The 19,595-nt window shown below is 40.3% G+C and overlaps 5 protein-coding genes across 8 annotated transcripts; 2 read left to right on the top strand and 3 right to left on the bottom strand.

Annotated features, from left to right (window-relative positions):
- The first annotated feature begins 100 nt into the window (after positions 1-100).
- LOC131211776 (protein inturned) lies at positions 101-3,351 on the top strand. The gene has a single exon (XM_058205425.1). The coding sequence runs from the start codon at positions 175-177 to the stop codon at positions 2,530-2,532; it is 2,358 nt and encodes a 785-aa protein (XP_058061408.1). The 5' UTR covers positions 101-174; the 3' UTR covers positions 2,533-3,351.
- On the bottom strand, positions 3,057-4,259 carry LOC131211858 (lysM and putative peptidoglycan-binding domain-containing protein 4). The gene is made up of 3 exons (XM_058205550.1): positions 4,089-4,259; positions 3,853-4,021; positions 3,057-3,784 (listed from the first exon to the last, which is right to left on the bottom strand). Exons 1-3 carry the CDS (start codon positions 4,100-4,102, stop codon positions 3,221-3,223), a joined length of 747 nt encoding a protein of 248 aa, XP_058061533.1. The 5' UTR covers positions 4,103-4,259; the 3' UTR covers positions 3,057-3,220.
- Positions 4,260-4,637: 378 nt separating this feature from the next.
- On the top strand, positions 4,638-5,394 carry LOC131216741 (uncharacterized). Its single transcript, XM_058211307.1, has 3 exons — positions 4,638-4,702; positions 4,770-5,085; positions 5,150-5,394. The coding sequence occupies exons 1-3, from the start codon at positions 4,638-4,640 to the stop codon at positions 5,315-5,317; spliced, it is 549 nt and encodes a 182-aa protein (XP_058067290.1). The 3' UTR covers positions 5,318-5,394.
- LOC131216737 (hillarin) lies at positions 5,311-19,248 on the bottom strand. Of its 4 annotated transcripts, none has more exons than XM_058211298.1 (10): positions 19,197-19,248; positions 14,010-14,207; positions 9,096-9,240; positions 8,467-8,660; positions 7,783-7,899; positions 6,969-7,714; positions 6,446-6,804; positions 6,104-6,378; positions 5,747-6,024; positions 5,311-5,668 (listed from the first exon to the last, which is right to left on the bottom strand). In XM_058211298.1, the coding sequence occupies exons 2-10, from the start codon at positions 14,196-14,198 to the stop codon at positions 5,527-5,529; spliced, it is 2,445 nt and encodes an 814-aa protein (XP_058067281.1). In that variant the 5' UTR covers positions 14,199-14,207; positions 19,197-19,248; the 3' UTR covers positions 5,311-5,526. The 4 variants fall into 4 exon arrangements, with proteins under 4 accessions (XP_058067281.1, XP_058067280.1, XP_058067283.1 ...); XM_058211297.1 differs by lacking the exon at positions 19,197-19,248 and adding an exon at positions 18,761-18,881; XM_058211300.1 differs by lacking the exon at positions 19,197-19,248 and adding an exon at positions 15,111-15,213 and having other exon boundaries at positions 6,446-6,786.
- On the bottom strand, positions 9,476-13,037 carry LOC131216736 (transcription elongation factor SPT5). Its single transcript, XM_058211296.1, has 2 exons — positions 12,986-13,037; positions 9,476-12,919 (listed from the first exon to the last, which is right to left on the bottom strand). The coding sequence occupies exon 2, from the start codon at positions 12,856-12,858 to the stop codon at positions 9,592-9,594; it is 3,267 nt and encodes a 1,088-aa protein (XP_058067279.1). The 5' UTR covers positions 12,859-12,919; positions 12,986-13,037; the 3' UTR covers positions 9,476-9,591.
- Positions 19,249-19,595: the final 347 nt, after the last annotated feature.

The following is a 19,595-nucleotide window of genomic DNA, read 5'->3' on the forward strand; positions in this document are numbered from 1 at the left end:
TCAAAAACTTCGAAAAGTCGAGTAATCGTCGAAACGCCAAAGAAGGCGAAACGTCAAAAAGTGAACGTAGACTTGCTCTTCCGGTGACAAGACGTGTAAAGTCGTATTATTATTATTACGTGTATAATCGTATCGTATTATTATTATTTATCGAGTGATAAATAAAGTGCAATAATGCAAAACCAAATTTGGACGGACGATCAGTCGAATGATTCGTCCGATTCCGAATGGAATCAATATATTGAGAAGAATTCGCTATTTTTCGTGAAATTCGACCTAGTTTGCAGTTCCAAATCGATGATATTCGATTCGATTTATTTCCGCAACGAGTTTCGCCGACTTTCCATTCGAAAAAAGGAAAGCATTTTATCGAGGTTCGGGCAGCGGGACAAGAGCAAACATAAACTATTTCGCGTAAGCGTAATCGATGCGTCGAAAAAAGATCTGATAAATGGAGTCCAGAAAGATATCATAATTAGCATCGCACCCAAAAAAAATATACTTTTAAAAGAAGTTTTGCCCTTGACCGAGACTATTCTAGGAATCACAACAAGCCTCTTTCCTGATGGACGCAAGCTGATGGTGGATAAAATCAAAGAATACTCGGTATTCACGAAGGGTAAACTGGTTAAATCCAAAGACTGGATAAAAGCAATTGATACAGAATCAGTGACTGTGGATAATTTCGAATCCTTACTGGAAGGATCAACCAAAATTCCGAGTATCGTGAAAATAACATTTTTTGAAATGATCGAACCCGACATGAGTAACTCTATTGAGATCAAGATAACCAACTTTATGGATTTGATACAAAGTCAGGAAACGTTGTTCGATAAGGAAGATATTCAAACGATGAGTAATAACGATCTTATATTCAGCATGATTTACATTTCTAAAGAATACACCCAAAATGATGAACTCGACGTGAAATTTTGCTATCCTACACGCGAAAACAATTGTCTTTTCAATTCTAGAGGTAGCTTCGTAACACTACATTCAATATTCAACCATTCGTTCGAGCAACAATCGGTTATGACATGTTTGAAAATAAGGAACGTGCTATACTATACAACCTACACGATGGTGGATGATGGCATTTTGTTGTTAGGTTTCAATTCCAAATACTCATCTGTGTTTGCGGTGAAAAAGAAAAGTGAGCAGATCTGTCGCTGCCTTAACGCGCTCTACCAGAGTATCGGCAAAGCTTTCAACAAACCTGTGGATCAGCTTACGGAGTTAATGCAGCTGTGCGAAATGATACGCCATTCGATCAAAGCCAACAGGCATTGCGATAGGTTCGAAAAAACCTTTCCGCAAGCACACCTTGTACCTTTGCCGAAGGAAATTCAACTACGCATTGACGACGCCCTGGGAGAAATAGAAGCAATGGACTATCGCAACTGGAACGATGATTTTGTGGATCTCTTTTGCATGATGACTGTGATAGGGTGTGCACTTTACTACAAACAACAACTAGTTTGTACACATCTTAGCGGGCAATACGTGATGGATGTGGAAGCAGTGTTGAAAAATTTTGGAATATTTGAGTTGTTTAATACTACCGATGTAAAAAACTTGGCCATTTGGAGAAAGTTCTATCCAAAACAATACTGCGAAGAAGGCTTTCACGAGAAAAACGATGCATACTTAATGCTTGCGTCGATCGGTAGCCTTCTGATGGTGGTGATTTTAGAGGTTCCAATCGATACAGCCCACAACAAATCATTTTCGCGATACATCGATGAAATACAAGATATGCTGAAATACTTCAAATCTACGGGAATTGAGCATCTCATTCGGATATGGGTCGAGTCCAACAGACGACCGCAGTGCGTTTCGAGTAATGTTACAAACATGGAGCCACACCAGAATCTTGCTCCAGGATTGAATGATGAACGATCGCAAATCGCAAAAGCACACGATGAAGAATCGAACGCATCTAGCTCGATTAAAACTCCGCCTGCTCGTGAAGAAAATTATACAGATCACGATGACGACGACGACTCGGATTGGGGCCAAAGCGTGGACAGTCAACGGAGCAGCAGTTTCGACATAACTGATTTGTCGTGTGAAAGCCGATGTAAAGAGTTTTCCGAACTCGTACCAACATTGATTACTTGTGGTATTGAGAATCTACTTTATTACTACGTGCAATTAGAAGCGGGGGCAGGTTGTTTCCTAGCCCCGACGTTCAATGGGACAACAACACCGAAAACTGATATAGTGATGAACCTGTTTCGGAAAACCTGTACCATCATTCACACGACCTTCGAGAATTCAAGAAAATTTCGAACACTCCTCATCAACGAGTCTAGTAAACTAAACACTCAGCGTTCTCTTCTGCCCATCAAGGAACAAGGAATACGCTTATCTCTCACAAAAGATCATATATCCGGAGAGCGGTTAGACGTTTGGGTCATTGGAAGGCTATTTCACAGTCCATCAAAGGAGTTGTACGTTTGTTTACGCGCAGATGCCCCCCAAAATATGGTGGAGCTTGCATTTCGTATTTGTTTAACTTGCGCGGGGTAAAATACTGGAAGCGAGAAATATTGAGTCTTTGAGGGCTGTTTGAAAATAATTAATGTTTAGTATTTGTATTACATTAGATAATTATTACTATAATTTCAGCGCGCGAGTGTTGTAAATCAACAAATTAATCAAAAAACCCCAAGGATTCGTTGGGGTCAAATTCGTCCGAAAAAATTCAAAAATATTTTAGGTTCTATAAGTATTTCTATTTAGATTTGCATTTTTGCAGTTTAGCAGAAGTATTAGAAGCTTCTTGAAATATCAATCTAATTAAGACGGAAATGGCAACCCAAAAATACAAAGCAAAAATCCTCAATCACATTGGATCCGTCCATTTTTTCCAATTCGAGTTTGTTAGGTGCGTACTATTATTTAACAAGAAAAATGTAAATTAGAGTTTATTCATTCAAACATATGTGAGACTGTGACATAAAATGAATTATTAATACCACTGATAATATCTTTTATACCTGCCACTTTACTTTGCTCAGCAAATCTGAAATAAATTATAGTAAATTTTACAGAAAACACAAATAGAGCATGGAAAGCTTTTTGGCTTTTGATCACGTCAGGAGGTTTAGAAGAAAATTATTTTATTTAACGAGCTATAACATTTGCAAAAGGCACTTTTTATTGAATCGATTTCCAATTGAAGATGCTGTAGAACAGCAAGTAGTGATCATGGTTGTTAAATTTGTATGCTATGATTATCCCTAAAATTACCGTGATGGAATTTTTCCCTGTGCTCCGCTATATATACTACATAAATAAGTGGGATAGCAAAGCATAAAGCTAAAATAAAAACGAGCAGACATATCCATGAAATATCACAATCACTTCCATTGCATGAAAAATCGTTAGCTGGTAACCGTAGCGCTCGTGGTTGTGGTAAGTTTTCGTCATCGATCAATAAAGGTTGCGAATCGTCAAGATAGCACTCGTCTACTCGACCAATACTTTCCCTAATTTCTTCGGAAGACTTTGCACTTTGGCCCGTGATGTTTGTTTCATACGATGCACTGCTAACAGCTGCTACAATAAGTTTCTCATCCAGCGTAATATCACAACTTGTAGAATTGTGATATTGTTCCGGGTTGCTCGTAGCATTCCTGGGGCTACTGTTACCGCTTGTGTGAACTCTCGGCAGCGTTTCCAACAATATTGAGTGCGGTGTCACAGGAATGCGAATCACGTTACGTGCGTAGATTTCGTTGTCCTTGTCGATTTTGTTGAGCTTCTTTAAAACCGCGATCTACAATACTCAAAGTCAATTAATTTCATTGTAGCTGACTGGCTACGCGCTTATCACACAAAGATTACCGAACAATTGAACCTCAATGCGATGGCTTGCAGCGTATCGCTTGGCAATATCTGTGCTTCTAACCATCTCTCGACCGAATCAGCTTTATTTTCTACCAAAGCCACGTCGAACTTGCTGGGGTTTTGGTCTTCCACGCAAACATTGCTATTGTTGCCCACAGTTTTAACCCTGAAATGAGATTTACAAAATACTAGGATGACATTTATCACTACAGGCTACGAATGGGAATATTTACCTCAAACGCTTCATATTACGGTTTTTTAAAGTCGAGATGTGACGTGAAGATATTCATTTTCTTAACGATTGCCGTTAAAATACTGTACGCGGGTGTGCAACGCAGCCGTGTACAAGTAAACTTATAAAAAATGTTCAGCTCCGTCGATCAACAATTCCTTCGTCAGCTCATTTTTGTCGCTTTCTCTGATTTGTCAACGTTCTCCACAGCAGTGTTGCCAGTGCGATTCATCTACGTCCGCCGTGCAAATGAAATGTGTCAGAAAAGATGACTTGAATAAGTTTTAAATCTTTAACAATAATCTATTACTCATCGAAGGCGTATAAATAGAAACTATAATGATAGAATATATTTGAAAATACAACAACAGCGTCGATTGTTTTTTATCATTACATTTGTTTTTCTTTCGTCGTACATGTACATTGGACTTAATGGTTTCGCCGTCAAAAAAGGGGTTGGAGTAATCGGACAGTAGAAGTAAACTACAATGGCTTCAGATGTCAACAATTCAAAAGCCCGGCGTTGCATTAACGTGATAAAGGAATTACAATGGCAGAGTTTGGTTCGCGTGAGAAGTTTATCTCTGCTTATCAAGCGTTAGTGAACGAAATAAGGTATAAACAATAACAAACGAATTTGTGTCGCATGTGTAGCATAATGTATTTGTTTTCCCTGTTTCAGAGTCGAAAAATTTGATGCGTTTAAAGCACACTTCACTGACGCTCAAGATCTTCAGTCATTGGTTCGCGAGTTTCAAAGCGAGCTTTTCGAAACGTTCATAAAAACAATGAATAAATTGTATGAAGAAGCTGATATAGATAGCAACATACAAATAATGGAATTGATGAAAAGTGAGCAAGCTGGGAACCAAGCAGCTGCGTGGCGTCCTACGGGAAAGCTTGTTACTGAGCAGATACGACCATTGATTGCAAACAAACTTAATTGGATGCTTAAGTTTTATTTATTTCAACTTTCCTTTCAGAAGGACCGAACCGAGGTAAGTGACTTTATATTCAATCAAACATTGTTCCGCTTGGTGACGAGTATTCCTTCATTCATAGGCGCTAATTGTTCAAATTGAAGAAAAACGCCAAGAGCTTAAAGCGATGGAAGGTGAGCGTTCCCGCAAACAACAACAAATAACAAACGAGAAAAAAAAGTTTGAAAATCTTGAACATCGCTTGAAGCATTTAAACCAAAAGATAAACTCAGCGTGTTTAAAGTTATAACAGGTTTATTTTAATCATTACATTACTACGATTAAAAATAATTCAATTGTACTAAGAATACGAGTTTTGTTATGGTGAACGTACATTTGTTATTAAGTGTTTGTTTTTTGTTCCGAAAATATTAGTAATGGTAAATTTCGTTTAAAATATGCACAGCGAATGTTAACTATTACAGTACACGCGTCCACTCAAATAAGGGCCATTCGGCATCAGTTCCTTTTGGACGAATTGATGAGGTACTTGCAGCAGTGTGTGAGCAAATGTTTCTCGTTTAAAGGGTTGTTGTTGTGTGACACCGTTCCTACTTCCCTTGTGTAGATATCCAAGCCGTATTGTCCTTCTTCCGGGAAGCTATAGTCGAGAGTGGATATTTAAAAATGGTTAGAACGACGGTCTGCCATAGGTTTCGAAGTGATGACTAAAACACACCTTATATTGAATGTTATCATGTCATCAAGTATTGTCTGCTGAACGTATTTTGATAGTTTCTTTTCTTCGACTCCATTCTTGTGTAACGTAGCCATGAAGTCTGTTAGTGGTCGAGACATACGAAACTGCAGTTCGATAGCACGTCCGGCAAATATGAGCGGTTCCGGATGAGTAATTGGAATGAGTCCAAACAACCTGGTAGCCTTTGTAGGACCCCACTCGCCGCTGGCACAGTCAGGCAAGGGTACCATGACGGTTTGCAGTTCCTCACAACAGATCTAAAGGATACGCAATGAAAATGAATTAAATGAACGTCGAATGGTAATCAAGGGGGGTGTAGATCCGGTCGTGACTTACTTTGAATTTACAAACACTTTTGAATTTCATCGGCTCTCCTGTGAGATATTCCTGCGGAGTGACTGCATTTGCAAAAATATCGAGCAAAAAGGCACCAGAACAAGGCGCGTGTACCCGAAACGCAACCACATTACTGATTACGGACTGCATTACAAAACGCTTCAGAGATACTCCATTGAACAAATCTTCGTCGCTGTCGTAGAATTTAAGATTATAATGGAAAATTAAACATCCTTGCATATTCGACGGCATTGCTATTCTGACGGTCGCGGCACCTGCAAATCAATCATCATTAGTATATGTATGAGAGCCGTTTGGGGTGAAGACAGCGAAGAGCATTACCCGTCTCATCCGTGTATACAACCGCGCCATAGCCATCGTCGGCAAAATGAAGACCATAGCGAAAAAATAATGATCGTACGAAAGGTAAATTTTCAAATTCGGTCAGCGTTATTGGTCGTTTCAACAATTGCCACTCTTCTTGTAGCGGGAAAAACTCATAAATAAACTCCCGTGGATCGGTAAGAAAGTAGTGGTCGTCGTACTCGTACCGCAGACTATCATTTTTGCCTTTTCCGGTTTTGGGGGCTTCCTTCGCGTTCACGAGATGGCGTGCCCCCCAGTTGCACTGCACGAACCTCCATGCGCCGGCCACATAAACAGCATTCCAAGAGTTGCGGAATCTGGAATTTTTCGGATGGCTGCAGAACCCAGATGTATTCATCTCATTAAAACAAGAGTGTCATACTAACTCCGTTCCGTGTCTGCCAAATCCATCCTTAGCGGTACCGTAATGGTCACCGTGTCTTATGACTGTGCATCTCTGATAATTGCATTTGACACGAATTTAGCTTACTTCGCTTACCTTGAGTCTTGAAACTTCACTCCTGGTTGATATCCTGCACTTTTTGAGTAACCCTTAATTACGACGCAATGGAGACCGGCGTAGCTACACAGTCGTTTAAAAAGAACGTGGTAGCTTTCCGTGCCGTACTTGATGCCGCGTAGTAACCCCATTGGGGTATCACCACGCAAGTTGTCGTCGAACGTCATTGTATTCAGATTCTTTACCGTTATCCACCGAAAAATGGTGCGAGCCTTCTCTATGTCCGAAGTACAGCGTCCAACTAGCTGCCGTACTAAATCAGTAAAGGTTTTCTGATCTTCCTGTGCCACGGTTATCGCGATCTGATCGACGTCCTGAAACTCGACCGGATCGTTGTACACCTGAAATTTGCTTAACGCCGGTGGTGCCGGCTTGGGCGCAACGAGTGGATATTCTAAGGCCATTACGGTTTCGTTGACATCATCGTCGAGAAAAATGCTTTCACTTTGCATATATTCGCTGCGCCGCACACTGATCAGCTCAAGCATTTCGCTTGATTGCCGATCGACTAGCGCTGCGGTCTCAGTACGTTCGTGCTCCAGTAATTTTCTCGTCAGACTTTCCTTTTTTTTAGTTTTCCGTATGGTCATGTTTTTTTCCAAATCTTCCTTCTGTTGCTCATGCTTGAGCGTCAGTATATTTTGATCCTCTCGCGATCTCCGGCTAGTGGTTAATTCCTTCTCAAACTTGTGCGTCAATCGTTGTAGCTCGCGCTCCCATTCATCCTGCAATTACATTAAATTATCAGGAATATCATCAAACTATTCAAGGATATTTTCATTGCATCTCAAACCTGAATCTCGTTCTGCATTCTACGATCCTCTTCTTCTCTTTTTCTAGCAAACTTTCTATACAGATCATCCTCTTCTTTTCGGTGTTTCATTTCCAACTTTGCCTGCTCATCACGGGCCTAAGGAAAAACGAGAATAGTTTAGTTTCTTTCTCCATGTTGAACATATAATTGAGTGCATAATTTATACAAATAGTTGAATATTTAATAGGCAATTTTATATTATCCACGGTGCTTTCCGAGTTTTGCTAGCGACACGGGATGCAATTTCATAAGAAATTCATAAAAAACAGTTATTCCCCTGTATTAGGTTTGACCATCAAAGGAGCAAAATGAAGAGCTGAAATGATATTCTATCTGATAAATTAAAAATAAATTGTGTCCGGCCGTTTCCGGTGTTGGATTTAGGTCCGTATGCCGTAGGTAGTTGAATTTCACGATAGAGCACGTCGACAGTATTATTTTAAGGTTCAACAAAAGAATAACTTGGGTGTGTTTCAACATGTAAAACCTTCGGCTATTCGAGCCTGTTTGACGACTTGTGATTTGTAAAAAAAGGAATGGAATTATCAGCATGTGAAATTTCGAAGTAGCTTACAGTGTAAAATAGAGCTAACTGAATATTCAGTTATTTGCATGATATATAGCTGTTAAGTCCATATGATTAACATGCACGCTGTTACTTACTAGATAGTAATCGATCGGTTTTTCCCGTGGCTTGTCGTAAGCTTTCTGTATCTCTGTCTGCTTCAATGCATGCGCTATGTGCAATGCGCTTGCATCGAAACGACCATACTTGTAATCGGACTCGGTTTGGAGTGTTGTGTTACCTTCTTTGCTGCCATTATTGTAACCATTCGGAGTCCCTAATCGTTGCGCTCCTATGGGGTAGGAGAGTTGGGAAATATTTGTGATAAATAGGTGAGCACCGTTTTAAACATTTGAACTAATGTAGGCATAGATTTAGAAGATTGAAGCTTTTTGATTTATAAATAAATTCCTGATATTTTGTTACCACAGTAGTATGTAAACGGTTCTGGCGTGGGCGTTTCTGTTAAAAGTTAAGATAGATAAGTAGGGATAAAAGAAAATTTCTCTTTTGGCTGAGTAACATATAATGATACAAACGGCAAACAATCATAAACGCTACTGATTTGTTGCACTTACTTGAGCTTACTAATTTAGTTACTAATTATGTTTGACAGCGTGCATACGAGAATGTAGCTTAACAACTACATTTTGTAGTTTCTTCAGTAATGCAAAATGGTTTTTACAAGCAGATAGTACATTTCATCCATAGTTCTCCATTATCTTACCGTCGACACCATCATTCCGATGACCACGAATTTGCTCATTTACGTAGTTTGTGCTTTTTGGGACATTCAGAGCCTGTCGAATACCAACGGATGTTTGATCGAAGTGACCAGGACCACTTTTTGGTACGTGAGAGCAGCAATACACCTGTGAATAGGAGTATGGTTTGGTGGTATAAAATCTAAACTATAATATATTGAAACTACCTAATATACATGGAAGTAGAAGTGCAAGATTATAATTTATATTAGTCTGGCTATGTCCGTTCTAAGAATAACAAATAAACTTGTGATTGATCATCTACGGCTGTGAATCAAAGTACTAAAACGGGATGCGATGCAGAAGATATATATATATATAAAGAAATATTTATTTAACGCGTTTCTGGATAATCATGTAAGTATTTTTCATACAATCGTGGAATAAATTTTAAAATAATTAATGTAAAAACGAATAATTATGGTCCGTAGGCTGCCGTGCAAAACATTAGACAGTATTCTATATTTTGTTCGGTTCTTTATAACGGCACATGGAGTTAAGTGGGATGAGCGTTGAGTGACCGTTAATGGTGACCAATGCTTCGTTGTTACCGGACATGTTGATGAATTCGCCGATGGCTTCGCGATCTTCACCGACAATGATCTTGAATTTATCCCCGGGTTCGGGCAACACAGGCTGTAAGTTTGTGATTGGCACAGTGACGCAACGATCTTCTTCCGGCAGATACACAACGCAATCATCGTTGTCGACCGTTCGGATAATGCCTGTTTGGCCACTCAAATCAGAATCGCCGTGACTTCGGATCGTTACTTCAATATCGTTCGTGAACCATTCGCCGAGCTGCGGATCTAGTCCAGCTCCAGGTGTCTGCGGATTATAAGGTGAAGCGGGAGCACCGGGCGTTGCAGGAGAATAAGCACTTGGTGATGGAGTGCCTATATATCCACCGACCTGATACGGGGACGGGCTTGGATTTGGACTGTAATTATCCGTATTAAACGTGTTACCCGGCGTGTGTGGCGCGTAGGGTGTGTTCACCTGATAGCCAGGGGTGCTCGGGTTGTAACCGGGGGATGGCGATGGTTCTTCAATAAAATCGAAATCGTTTCCTCGTGCTGGTGTGTTCGACACGGATGGATCCCAAGCACCGTGCCGAGGTGTCATTGAACCATCGTGCGATGGCGTCATTGAACCATACGGAGTGCGACTTCCCGGTTCGTACTGGGGTGTTTGTGAACCATGCAGCGGTGTTTTCGATCCGGAATAGACCGGTGTTTGAGCGCCATAGTTGCTGGCCGGTGTGCGGCTTGGTGTGCGCATGTACGAGGACATACTTCCTTCGCGAACCACAGCTGCACCATCAACGACGGCGATGTGATTACGATCAACAGAGATTGTTTGGCAAGAAGAATGCAGCTCCACGCGAGCTGTGGTCTCCGTTGCATCCTTCACGATACCAACAGCACCTTTGTACGGTCCGCCCGTTATACGGATCGTGCGGCCAAGAATCTCCCGATCTCTGGAAATACGTGCTCCTCCACGTCCCCCACCTCGTCCACCGCGCACTGAACCAGTGCTACCTGAGCCGCCGCGACCTCCGGACGGATGCATGGGTGAATGAATCCGTGGTGACATAACACCACCAAATGGGCTCATCATTGGGTTGCTTGGGAGGGTGTTCTTGCTTCCACCAGCGAGCTGTAAGTGACGAGTTTTCACCACAAAAATGCCCCCATTTTCTGTGTACATCCGCGAATGCAGGAAAGCAAGATTACGGTAAAGATGTTTGATCTCTCCATCGCGGCCTGTATGAGGTCCTTCCATTACTTTGACGATATCTTTCCGTCGGATCTGATTTTGATCCCAGTCCAAAGCAATTGTATTTCGATTTTCACGCCGTTTTTGTAACGCTGTCGGCTTACATTCGATCACCTTCCCATGCATTCCTAGCACGTGAAAATTTTCGCGCTCCAGACGGACTATCACTCCGACGGTTTGCGCATCAAGCTGAACTAGATCACCCCACTGGTAAATGCCGAGAGAGTCTACACCCGTTGCCATATCCGTGCAGAGTTGCAGATCGCGGGGCAATACTTCCAGCTCGTGCATTGTCAGGTCTGATACAAGCACCACGCGTGCAGATTCTACACGCACAATCAACCCCGTCTCGCCCTCGTATCTTCCGGCAAGCACTTTCACATGGTCGCCTGTCTTGAAGTACTTGCGCAGCTCGCTCGCTTTGAAGATGAGTGGATCGCGCAGTTCCTCGTGCTTTGGCATTACCGTAATCAGTGAACCATCAATGGCAATGATTTTCGCCTGAAGATTCATCAAATCGCCAACGCAAACTTCCACATTGTCGCCCATTGAGAATGAATGTGCAGAAACGGGATCCTCCTTCGACGAAACGGCCAATTCGATGTTGATCTCTTCTGGCTGTTCCTCAAATCGTTCTAGCTCTGCCAACGTAGGCTTTACGCCTTCCACCTGTACGGCCGACATCGTGAACGCCTTGTAGAGAAAACCTTTGCGCGAGTAACGATTACCCTCGAAAATTAAAAAGTCTCCATCAGATGTCACTTCGCCGCCTATCGCACGGATCGCTTCCGGATCGAACGATTTCGCTGCTGGACGTCGCTTCTTGCGTTTATTGTCGCTACCTTCCTGCTGCGTGGTTCTTAAAGCGCCCCTTAGCCGTGTATAATCGATGCGTGGCAGCAGCTTCAAGTGCACCTGGTTTTGTGCTAAATCAACATAGTCCACCTGTGCAATGTCATCTTTATAGATGCCCCGCTTTAGTCGGACCCATTGCTTCGGTTTCAGCCCTGTTTGCTCCTTCACAACTTTCAGAATATCCGTCATTTCCTTGATCGGTACCATCTCCTGCTTCCAGATGCCTACGCGCAGATTGCCCACATTGTTGATTGCCGCTTTTACATGTGCCTGCTTATATGCCTCGATGTAGATGTAGCCCTTCACGCTCTCAGGCGCAACGACTGCTTTTATCTGCAGTGGTTGGTCCGTGTTCTGATAGGTGAGAAATTTGCGCATCAGCAACAACGCCGTTGCCTTCTCTTCCCCTATGCGACATTTCACCATCCACAGATTTGGATCCTTGATGCCGGGTAGTAATGTTTGTTGCGTAATTTCGTCGGACATTTCCTCACCCCCGTCGCCAAACTGACGTCGTGCCACCGACCCATCCGCGTACTTACGTTTCAAGTACTCAGCCAGCTCATCTTCTTTATGCGAATCCCACAAATTAGTTCCTCGGCGCCTATTTTCAATTTCGCGTGCCGTCTGCCCCACTTCCTCGATTTCGTTACCCACGATGCCCATCTCTTGGGCGCCGTCCTCCCACTCGTCATCCTCGTCCACCTCATCGTCCACTTCTGCCTCGTCGATAATGAACCCACCGAAACGTTCCGGTTTTTTCTTTTTCTTACGCCCACCGCGCCGATTGTCGTCATCGTCTTCCTCCTCCTCGTCATATTCATCCTCTGAGTTCAAGTCTTCTCCTTCCGGTTCCTGCTCGTCCTCAGCGTCTTCTTCTTCATCCTCCACTTCATCTTCATCATCATTATCCTCCATACGGTTTCGTTTTTTGCGGTTCTTTTTTCGGGGTGGCTCGTTATCAGACTGTGATGCCGATGCCGAGCGAGAACGGGAAACAGACCGAGAGACTGAACGGTTTGATACGATGCTTTTCCGGGATCGGTTCGACGCCACACTGTCCACGTCGGATCCAGATCCACTGTCCGACATGATACTGCTTGGTTTGTGCGGGCTCCACACGATCTGCTTTCTGCAGTACTACTCGCACTCTCTGTACAGAAAAATTAAACACGCCTTTAAAACGAAGGTCATGTAGATATTGCAAAGCATTACATACTTTTACAAGGTTTTTCACTGCGTTGTTTTTCTCACAAATACGAATTTTTCACACAACCCAAAGCCACACTGCTGCTTTGACAGTAGTCGACAAGTAACAGAGACAGAGAACGCCACGCCCGCTGACAGCTGTGTATGTCGAATGTCGACATTCAGCGTGTTTACAGGGTGCTTTTGCAGAAGGTTTACTTTATTATTAGTTCGGTTTTGTAAGCTGTTATTTTTTTGAAGCTTAGCTACTAAAGACAATTTTTAGTAACAGATAAGAAAATAATAAAATATAAATTCATATGAACCACGCTTTGTGACTTCGGTTACTTTTACTTCTATATTCTTCCTTTTCTTAAAAATGCTTCATTAATCGGAAAACCTTCGATGACAGAGGATCAAAGCTACAATTTTCGTACGTTCATTTTACATGAAACCCATAGCGAACGAGTTTTCCGTTATTAAAAACAAAACAAAGCAAGACAAAAGGCTAGTGCGTTCGCAGTTGCAGACAATGTTCCGCAAAGTACGATTGAACGGTATATTGAACTTATCTAGAAATACACCTAACATTCGTTAAATGAAGTCCTGATTGATGTAATTTAGTCAATTAAAATTATCTAAGTTCTTCAATGAAAAGGTCTTGATAAGGTCTTCTTGTTGCAGGTCAGTCATCATGGCAGTTTGAACGCTTGAATTGGCATGCAACTATGTTTACGAAAGACAAGTAAGTTTACAGAATGGTCATGTTTCGAAGAAATTGAGTGCACAATTTCCAGTAATTTCTGTGGCAACAATTGTTTATCATGAGTATGAATAGAATAAGGAAACGCAATAAACCAATGCAATAAGGTAAAGTCGTGCCATTCTTAAAATTTGTGTGAATGAATGTAAATAGAAAATTTCTTCAATGAACAATTTTGTGACGAACGAAATTTTTTGGCATAACATTGTAAAACTTTCTTGTTAGTACGTTTATTTCAAAACAACTTTATTCCTTTTCATTTGTTTGCTATGTTAATTATACAATTACTTACCTCTTTATCATCTTGGTTATGTTGGTTGTTGTAGTAGGTTTTTAAGGTGAGTTTTGTTCCACACCGTTTGCACTTGAAGCATCCAGAGTGGAAGAAAGTAAAATCTTTCAGCGGACCTACCCTATCCACTTGATAGACCACTTCGTTGCATCTCAGACACGTTGATTCGTAGAAATTTGGCCGATACATGATGAATGCCTGAGAGATTACGAATGAGAGTATATTGATTTAAATCTTCTCGGGAGGATTATTGGGGATATTTTGAATGGTTTTAATGCTTTCATAATGTTTCGTTCGAGAAAACTCTATGTAATGTAGAACACTTTTCCAACATAAAAGAATATCTTAACTTTTTTTTCAACCTTAAAAATAAATTTAAAATAATATTAAACAACCAATTTAACACGCAAGGTAAATGAAGAAATTGAATGTGCCACCAGTTCATACGATTCTTTCGGAAAAAGCATAAACAAGATGTATTAACTTTTCTAAGTGTGCATTTACGCTTTCAAAATTAATTATTTTCTTCGCACGAGGCCTACTGGAATGCGAGTATTGATTGGTTGACTAGGTGCGTTACATTTTCAAATAGTTAGTGATACGATCGTTGTTTAGTGTCTTTATTTGCACAAAAACAAATAAAGAACAATCAAGCAGTTCGTTCGAGTTTAGTAGTGGGCAACACTAAACCATCCATAAGAAACTGGAACATCCAACAAAAACTCTTGACTGAACATTAAACACTGTACTTTACCGATACCCAGATGATTCTAATCATGAGTAGCCCTGCTTGTTCATAGCTCTGCTACGAGGTTTTTGCTGACAAGTCTCGTTTGATTGATCGAGGAACGGGGGCGCATGCTTTGCTTATTTTTCACGCTCTGGAAACTTAATTTTCCTTCAATCTCTCTTCTCGAGTTCTCCATACGAATCAGACAGGCTCGAGGCGAAACAAATCAATGTGTCCCAACGTGAGCTTCGCTGGATGAGAGGCACGTTTCTTTGCATTATGTATCACAAATTACAGGTTTGAAGGAAAAAGTTAGTTTTTGTTTGTTGAAGAAAAGAAATTCGAATGGTTGGAGAAACTCTATGCAATACCTTGGCATGTTACAATCTGCAGAAAATAGGGCTTTTTGTTCCTAGCTTATGCTGGATGCAAACTAATCGTTGTCGAAATTTTATAAAACAAATTAGAAGTTCGTGATCGGTTCGTGATCTGGTAGAGGAAGAAATACCACATTCCTTAAAAAATTGTAGATTCAGACACAGTAAACAGTTGCAACGAACGCCATATATCGCGAAGAGGTTGACACGTATTTCCTACACACTTTCTTACTTTTACCGTCGTCCGGTTTGGAAGCCGGCTAATCAGGAGGGCCCGTCCGAAAACTCGGACGACTACTTGATGGTTCGCATAATGACTAAAAAACTGGTTTCACTTCGTTTCATTTTTGCAGAAAGATTTTCTTTCCTGAAAGAGATTCCGTGTGGTGGTAATCGTGTTGCTAAAAGTGTCGACGTAGTGGTAAGCGTAAATACGTGAGAGAGGCCTTTTGTAAGCAGTAAGCACTTAACGTTAGTTGTAACGCGCACAGAGATTCCAACGCTTACTACTAAACTACTGTTGTGTTTCGCTATGATTGCAGTGTTAGTATGCTTGCTTCAGTGGCTATTCAATCTTTTTTCGAGAGGGAGTGATCAGATGTGGTTCAAAAATTAGTTTCATACGACGTTTATTTTAAGTTTGATTTGCAAAAGTCTCTGTCGGTTTACTACCAGGCGTACTAATGATAGTCCATTCGGCAATTGGTTTTAATAATTTTCATGAAACTTGAACAATAAATCATATACTGAGTAAAATGAAAAAATCTTTTTTCGAATTAGTTTTTTTCAACGAGGAAATATCATAAGCTCCGAATCCTTGTAAATAACAGTATTAACAGTGAAAGAAATGGGTATTTTCGCATGCTAAGTTGAGTGCCGAACTTAGAAGCGAAACCTGAAACGCATAAATAGTCTGAAGGAATACTGTATAAATATTCCAATGTATTTACATTGGAGTCCGTAGTTGTAAATTAGAGTGATGAGTATATACAAATCGACGTTAAAAACGACAAAATCGCAGATTTCGGTGTGCGAAGCAAAGGCTATTGTTTGCAACATGGCCGAAAGATATCAGATTGGTGGCATAAAAATCAAGATGGTGTAATACACTGGCTCAATTAACTGGGTGCAATTAACTCTGGTTAAGTGAAAATATTCTTCCTAGTTTCGTACATACATTTATTTCTTCACAGTACTATAAATTTTATTGTGCAGTTTTCTTTTGTTGGTCAACGGTGTGATTTAAGGGTAGTTTGTTGTCTTTGTAATGTTTATCACACGTTTGCAACTGATGCAATTGTGTTATATTACTTTGCAAAGTTGTTGGATTATTATTGCTAAGCAAATGGTTCTTGTTGATAGTAATTTAACATTAGTGTATCACTAACAAAATAAAAATGTACCATAGGCTTATGGAAAATGCATAACTGAGCAAAACTTTTCATAACTTATCTCGTTTTTGTTCATTCACCCTGATCAATGCCTAATGGCCTAATGGATAATTAAAACCACTACATGAAAACGGGTCGAGGACATGAAGAGGAATATAGGAATTTTTTTTAGACGATGTGTTTGAAGTGGAAAATCGCTTTACTGCAAGTTTGAACTCAACATCAAATAACAGGTTTCATTACTTTCACTTGTTTCGGATTGATTGGCAAAAGTTACAAGCTCAGTCAACTGTGCGATTGTGCGGGATATTAGGTTGATTGCCTTCGTCAGTATGGTCAACAAACCGAATTATCTATGCTTGATGTAACATGTGAAATGTTGAATACAATGCAAAGTGCGATGTTTTCCAATCGTTATAGGTCGGTTTTGCTTTATCTAATTGTTCCATGACAAGAATGGGACTTAGCGTTGTTTAATGCCAAATGTATGTGTTTTTTTAATTTTCCTGTTTACCGAACTGTTCTGATTTTAACTTTAAGTATTTTACTCCGCAGTACCTTAGTTTACAACACGTAGGAAAAATTTGTTTTTGCCTGTGATAAGGAGCGAATATTTGATATCAGATAATGTTGACATGTTCTGCTAAACATTAGATGGTTAAACAATTCAAATTCTTTTTAATTTAGAAAGATCGCCTTTTCCATCCATTCAATTAACGATAAAGATGGCAGCATACGGTGCTGGACAATTGAATCTTTTAGTTGTCCGATTGATGCTTACTTGAATAAGGATAAGCATGTGTTATAGTTATTCATTGTGTGTAAGGATTCAAGATCATTGAAGTTTACTACTACTTTTTACGAATGACAACATTTACAACATTCACAAACATGTTTTTTGCCATATCAACACAACTGAAGAGTAAATTGTATTACTCACTTTCTCTTTCTTATTTCAGTATATCACAAACAACGCTGCAATTATTCGAGCTTCTAGCGATTTTATTTGAAAACAATTTTGTCAGAGATTTAAAAAATGTTTACGTTTTAGGAGAACTTGAACACAACCTACCAATGACCATTCTAATCTCCATAATTAGTCGTTAGTTGGGAAAGTATGCCTGTATTTATCATAGATACGCACGCTTAGGTCCGAACTTACCATTGCTGGGGCATAGGGTGTTACAAAACTTTCGACATAAGATTCAAATTTGAGTCAGATTAAGATTTGAATTCAAAAGTTATTGTTTTGGTGTGTGCGTGTCATATTTACGGAAGTCTGACAATCAATTCGTCAGCAGCGACTGCTTTCGTCACCGGGTTCGTTGCTCAACGAGGCGTAGAGTCTTTCGTTCGTTTAGGCAGAGTATGTTAAGGATTTCTACCTCTCTTACATAGAACATTTCCTTTGGATAACGTTATGAGGGTTTCAAAAAGGTGTCTCGCCATTGCATTTTTATTAGATCGTTATAAATAACATTGTTTTCCAAAGTATCACTTTCTCAGTGAAGAAAACAGAAAATTGCTACCAATACCCACCGTGGGCAGTCGCGCAACAGCAAACCATAAACCCAAACCCTTTGCACTAACACTCCGAAGAGTATTTGTGTACACAATAAATGAAATGGTCTCTTCGTCACAATAAACATATACATTGTCACATTCACGGATCACCTACATACCACATTGTCAACACTGGTCGTAAACAAGCATCGTCTACTCACTATTGCTTGTAACATTCCTTGAGTTGATATTCGAAGCTAGTGTTGAATCGGTTGTGTTATGAAGGTTGCGATGGTAAACACGACAGAGAAAGACATTTCCGAAAACAGTTCACAGAAAGAGAGAAAATGTGAATGGAATGATCGGATGGGATGCTTTATAACGTTAGGATGCTCTGTTGTAATAGCTATAAGATATCCATCACTTTACTTAGCAAGCAAATCGATTGTGCACTTTTGCTCAGCATTAAATTTCAACAGCCACAACTGTTGATCACGTATATTGATTTCTCACACCGTTTTATCGTTGGTCACTTTAAGTAGCACTTATTTAAAGCTAATCCAGGAAGCTTTTTGAAACAAATACGATGTGTAAACTATTACTACACATTGCTGACGAATATTGTGTGCTTTTCAAACTGATTTGATTTTTTCTACGTTTCGATTTTATACTGTCATCCACTACAGCAACAACTATTGAAACATTTTGAGCTGAAACATAATTATTATGCATGGAATCTAAAATACCAACCTATTTCGCATTTGGCTTATTTCGCTAAACATTTAAAGTAAACTAGAAAACAAAAACAAACGAGTTGTCTTTAAAATCCTTCAGTCATTCGGGTCGGTTCGTATGATATTCAAGTAACTTTCTCTGCACAGCACATTTAATTTCTTGCTCTAGACCTCTCTACAACACACAGCCCACTCGCACGTACTGCCACAACACTGCTAAGAGCAACGTAAGATTTGCATAAGGTTTTCAAGAATGCTTGATTATTTTAGATCAAACAGTTAATTCGGCGTCCGAGCGTAGTAAAATCAACCGAGTTGAGAAGCGGCAGCGCAAACACATAAAACTTTGCACTACCTCGACACAGAAAGCAGAAGAACTTTGAGATAAATCGAACGGGCGGAAAACGACGTGTAAATGGAAAATGGTCCGCAGAAAATAACAAGCCACTTACAAAACTACAGGCACAATGTTACGGCCACTGTGTTCAATACAGCACGACTTCCATCTAACACGAACTCTACGCTGAAACTAAAGTACCTTGAAGCATTTGCTTGGTTTCTCGATTCACACCTACAACTAGAGTGACTTTTGCTTTCGCCATCGGTTTTATTAGTATTAGTAGGGTTCGCTCCTCATTTCTCACAACGCAGCTAGACGAACCGGCTGCCAAGTTAGCTGACCATGTTGACAGCCTAACATTAGGTTTTCACACAAGTTCTTTGGCTTTACCTCATTCGACATGAATGATTGCTATTTTTCGGATTTTATACGGATTCGAAGTTAAATTATTGATACTAAATGAAATGACTGGTCTAAACCACTTTAGACTATATCTTTGCTTGAAAATACC

The sequence above is a fragment of the Anopheles bellator genome, chromosome 1 (assembly GCF_943735745.2).
Source record: "Anopheles bellator chromosome 1, idAnoBellAS_SP24_06.2, whole genome shotgun sequence".
Classification (NCBI taxonomy): Eukaryota; Metazoa; Arthropoda; class Insecta; order Diptera; family Culicidae; genus Anopheles; species Anopheles bellator.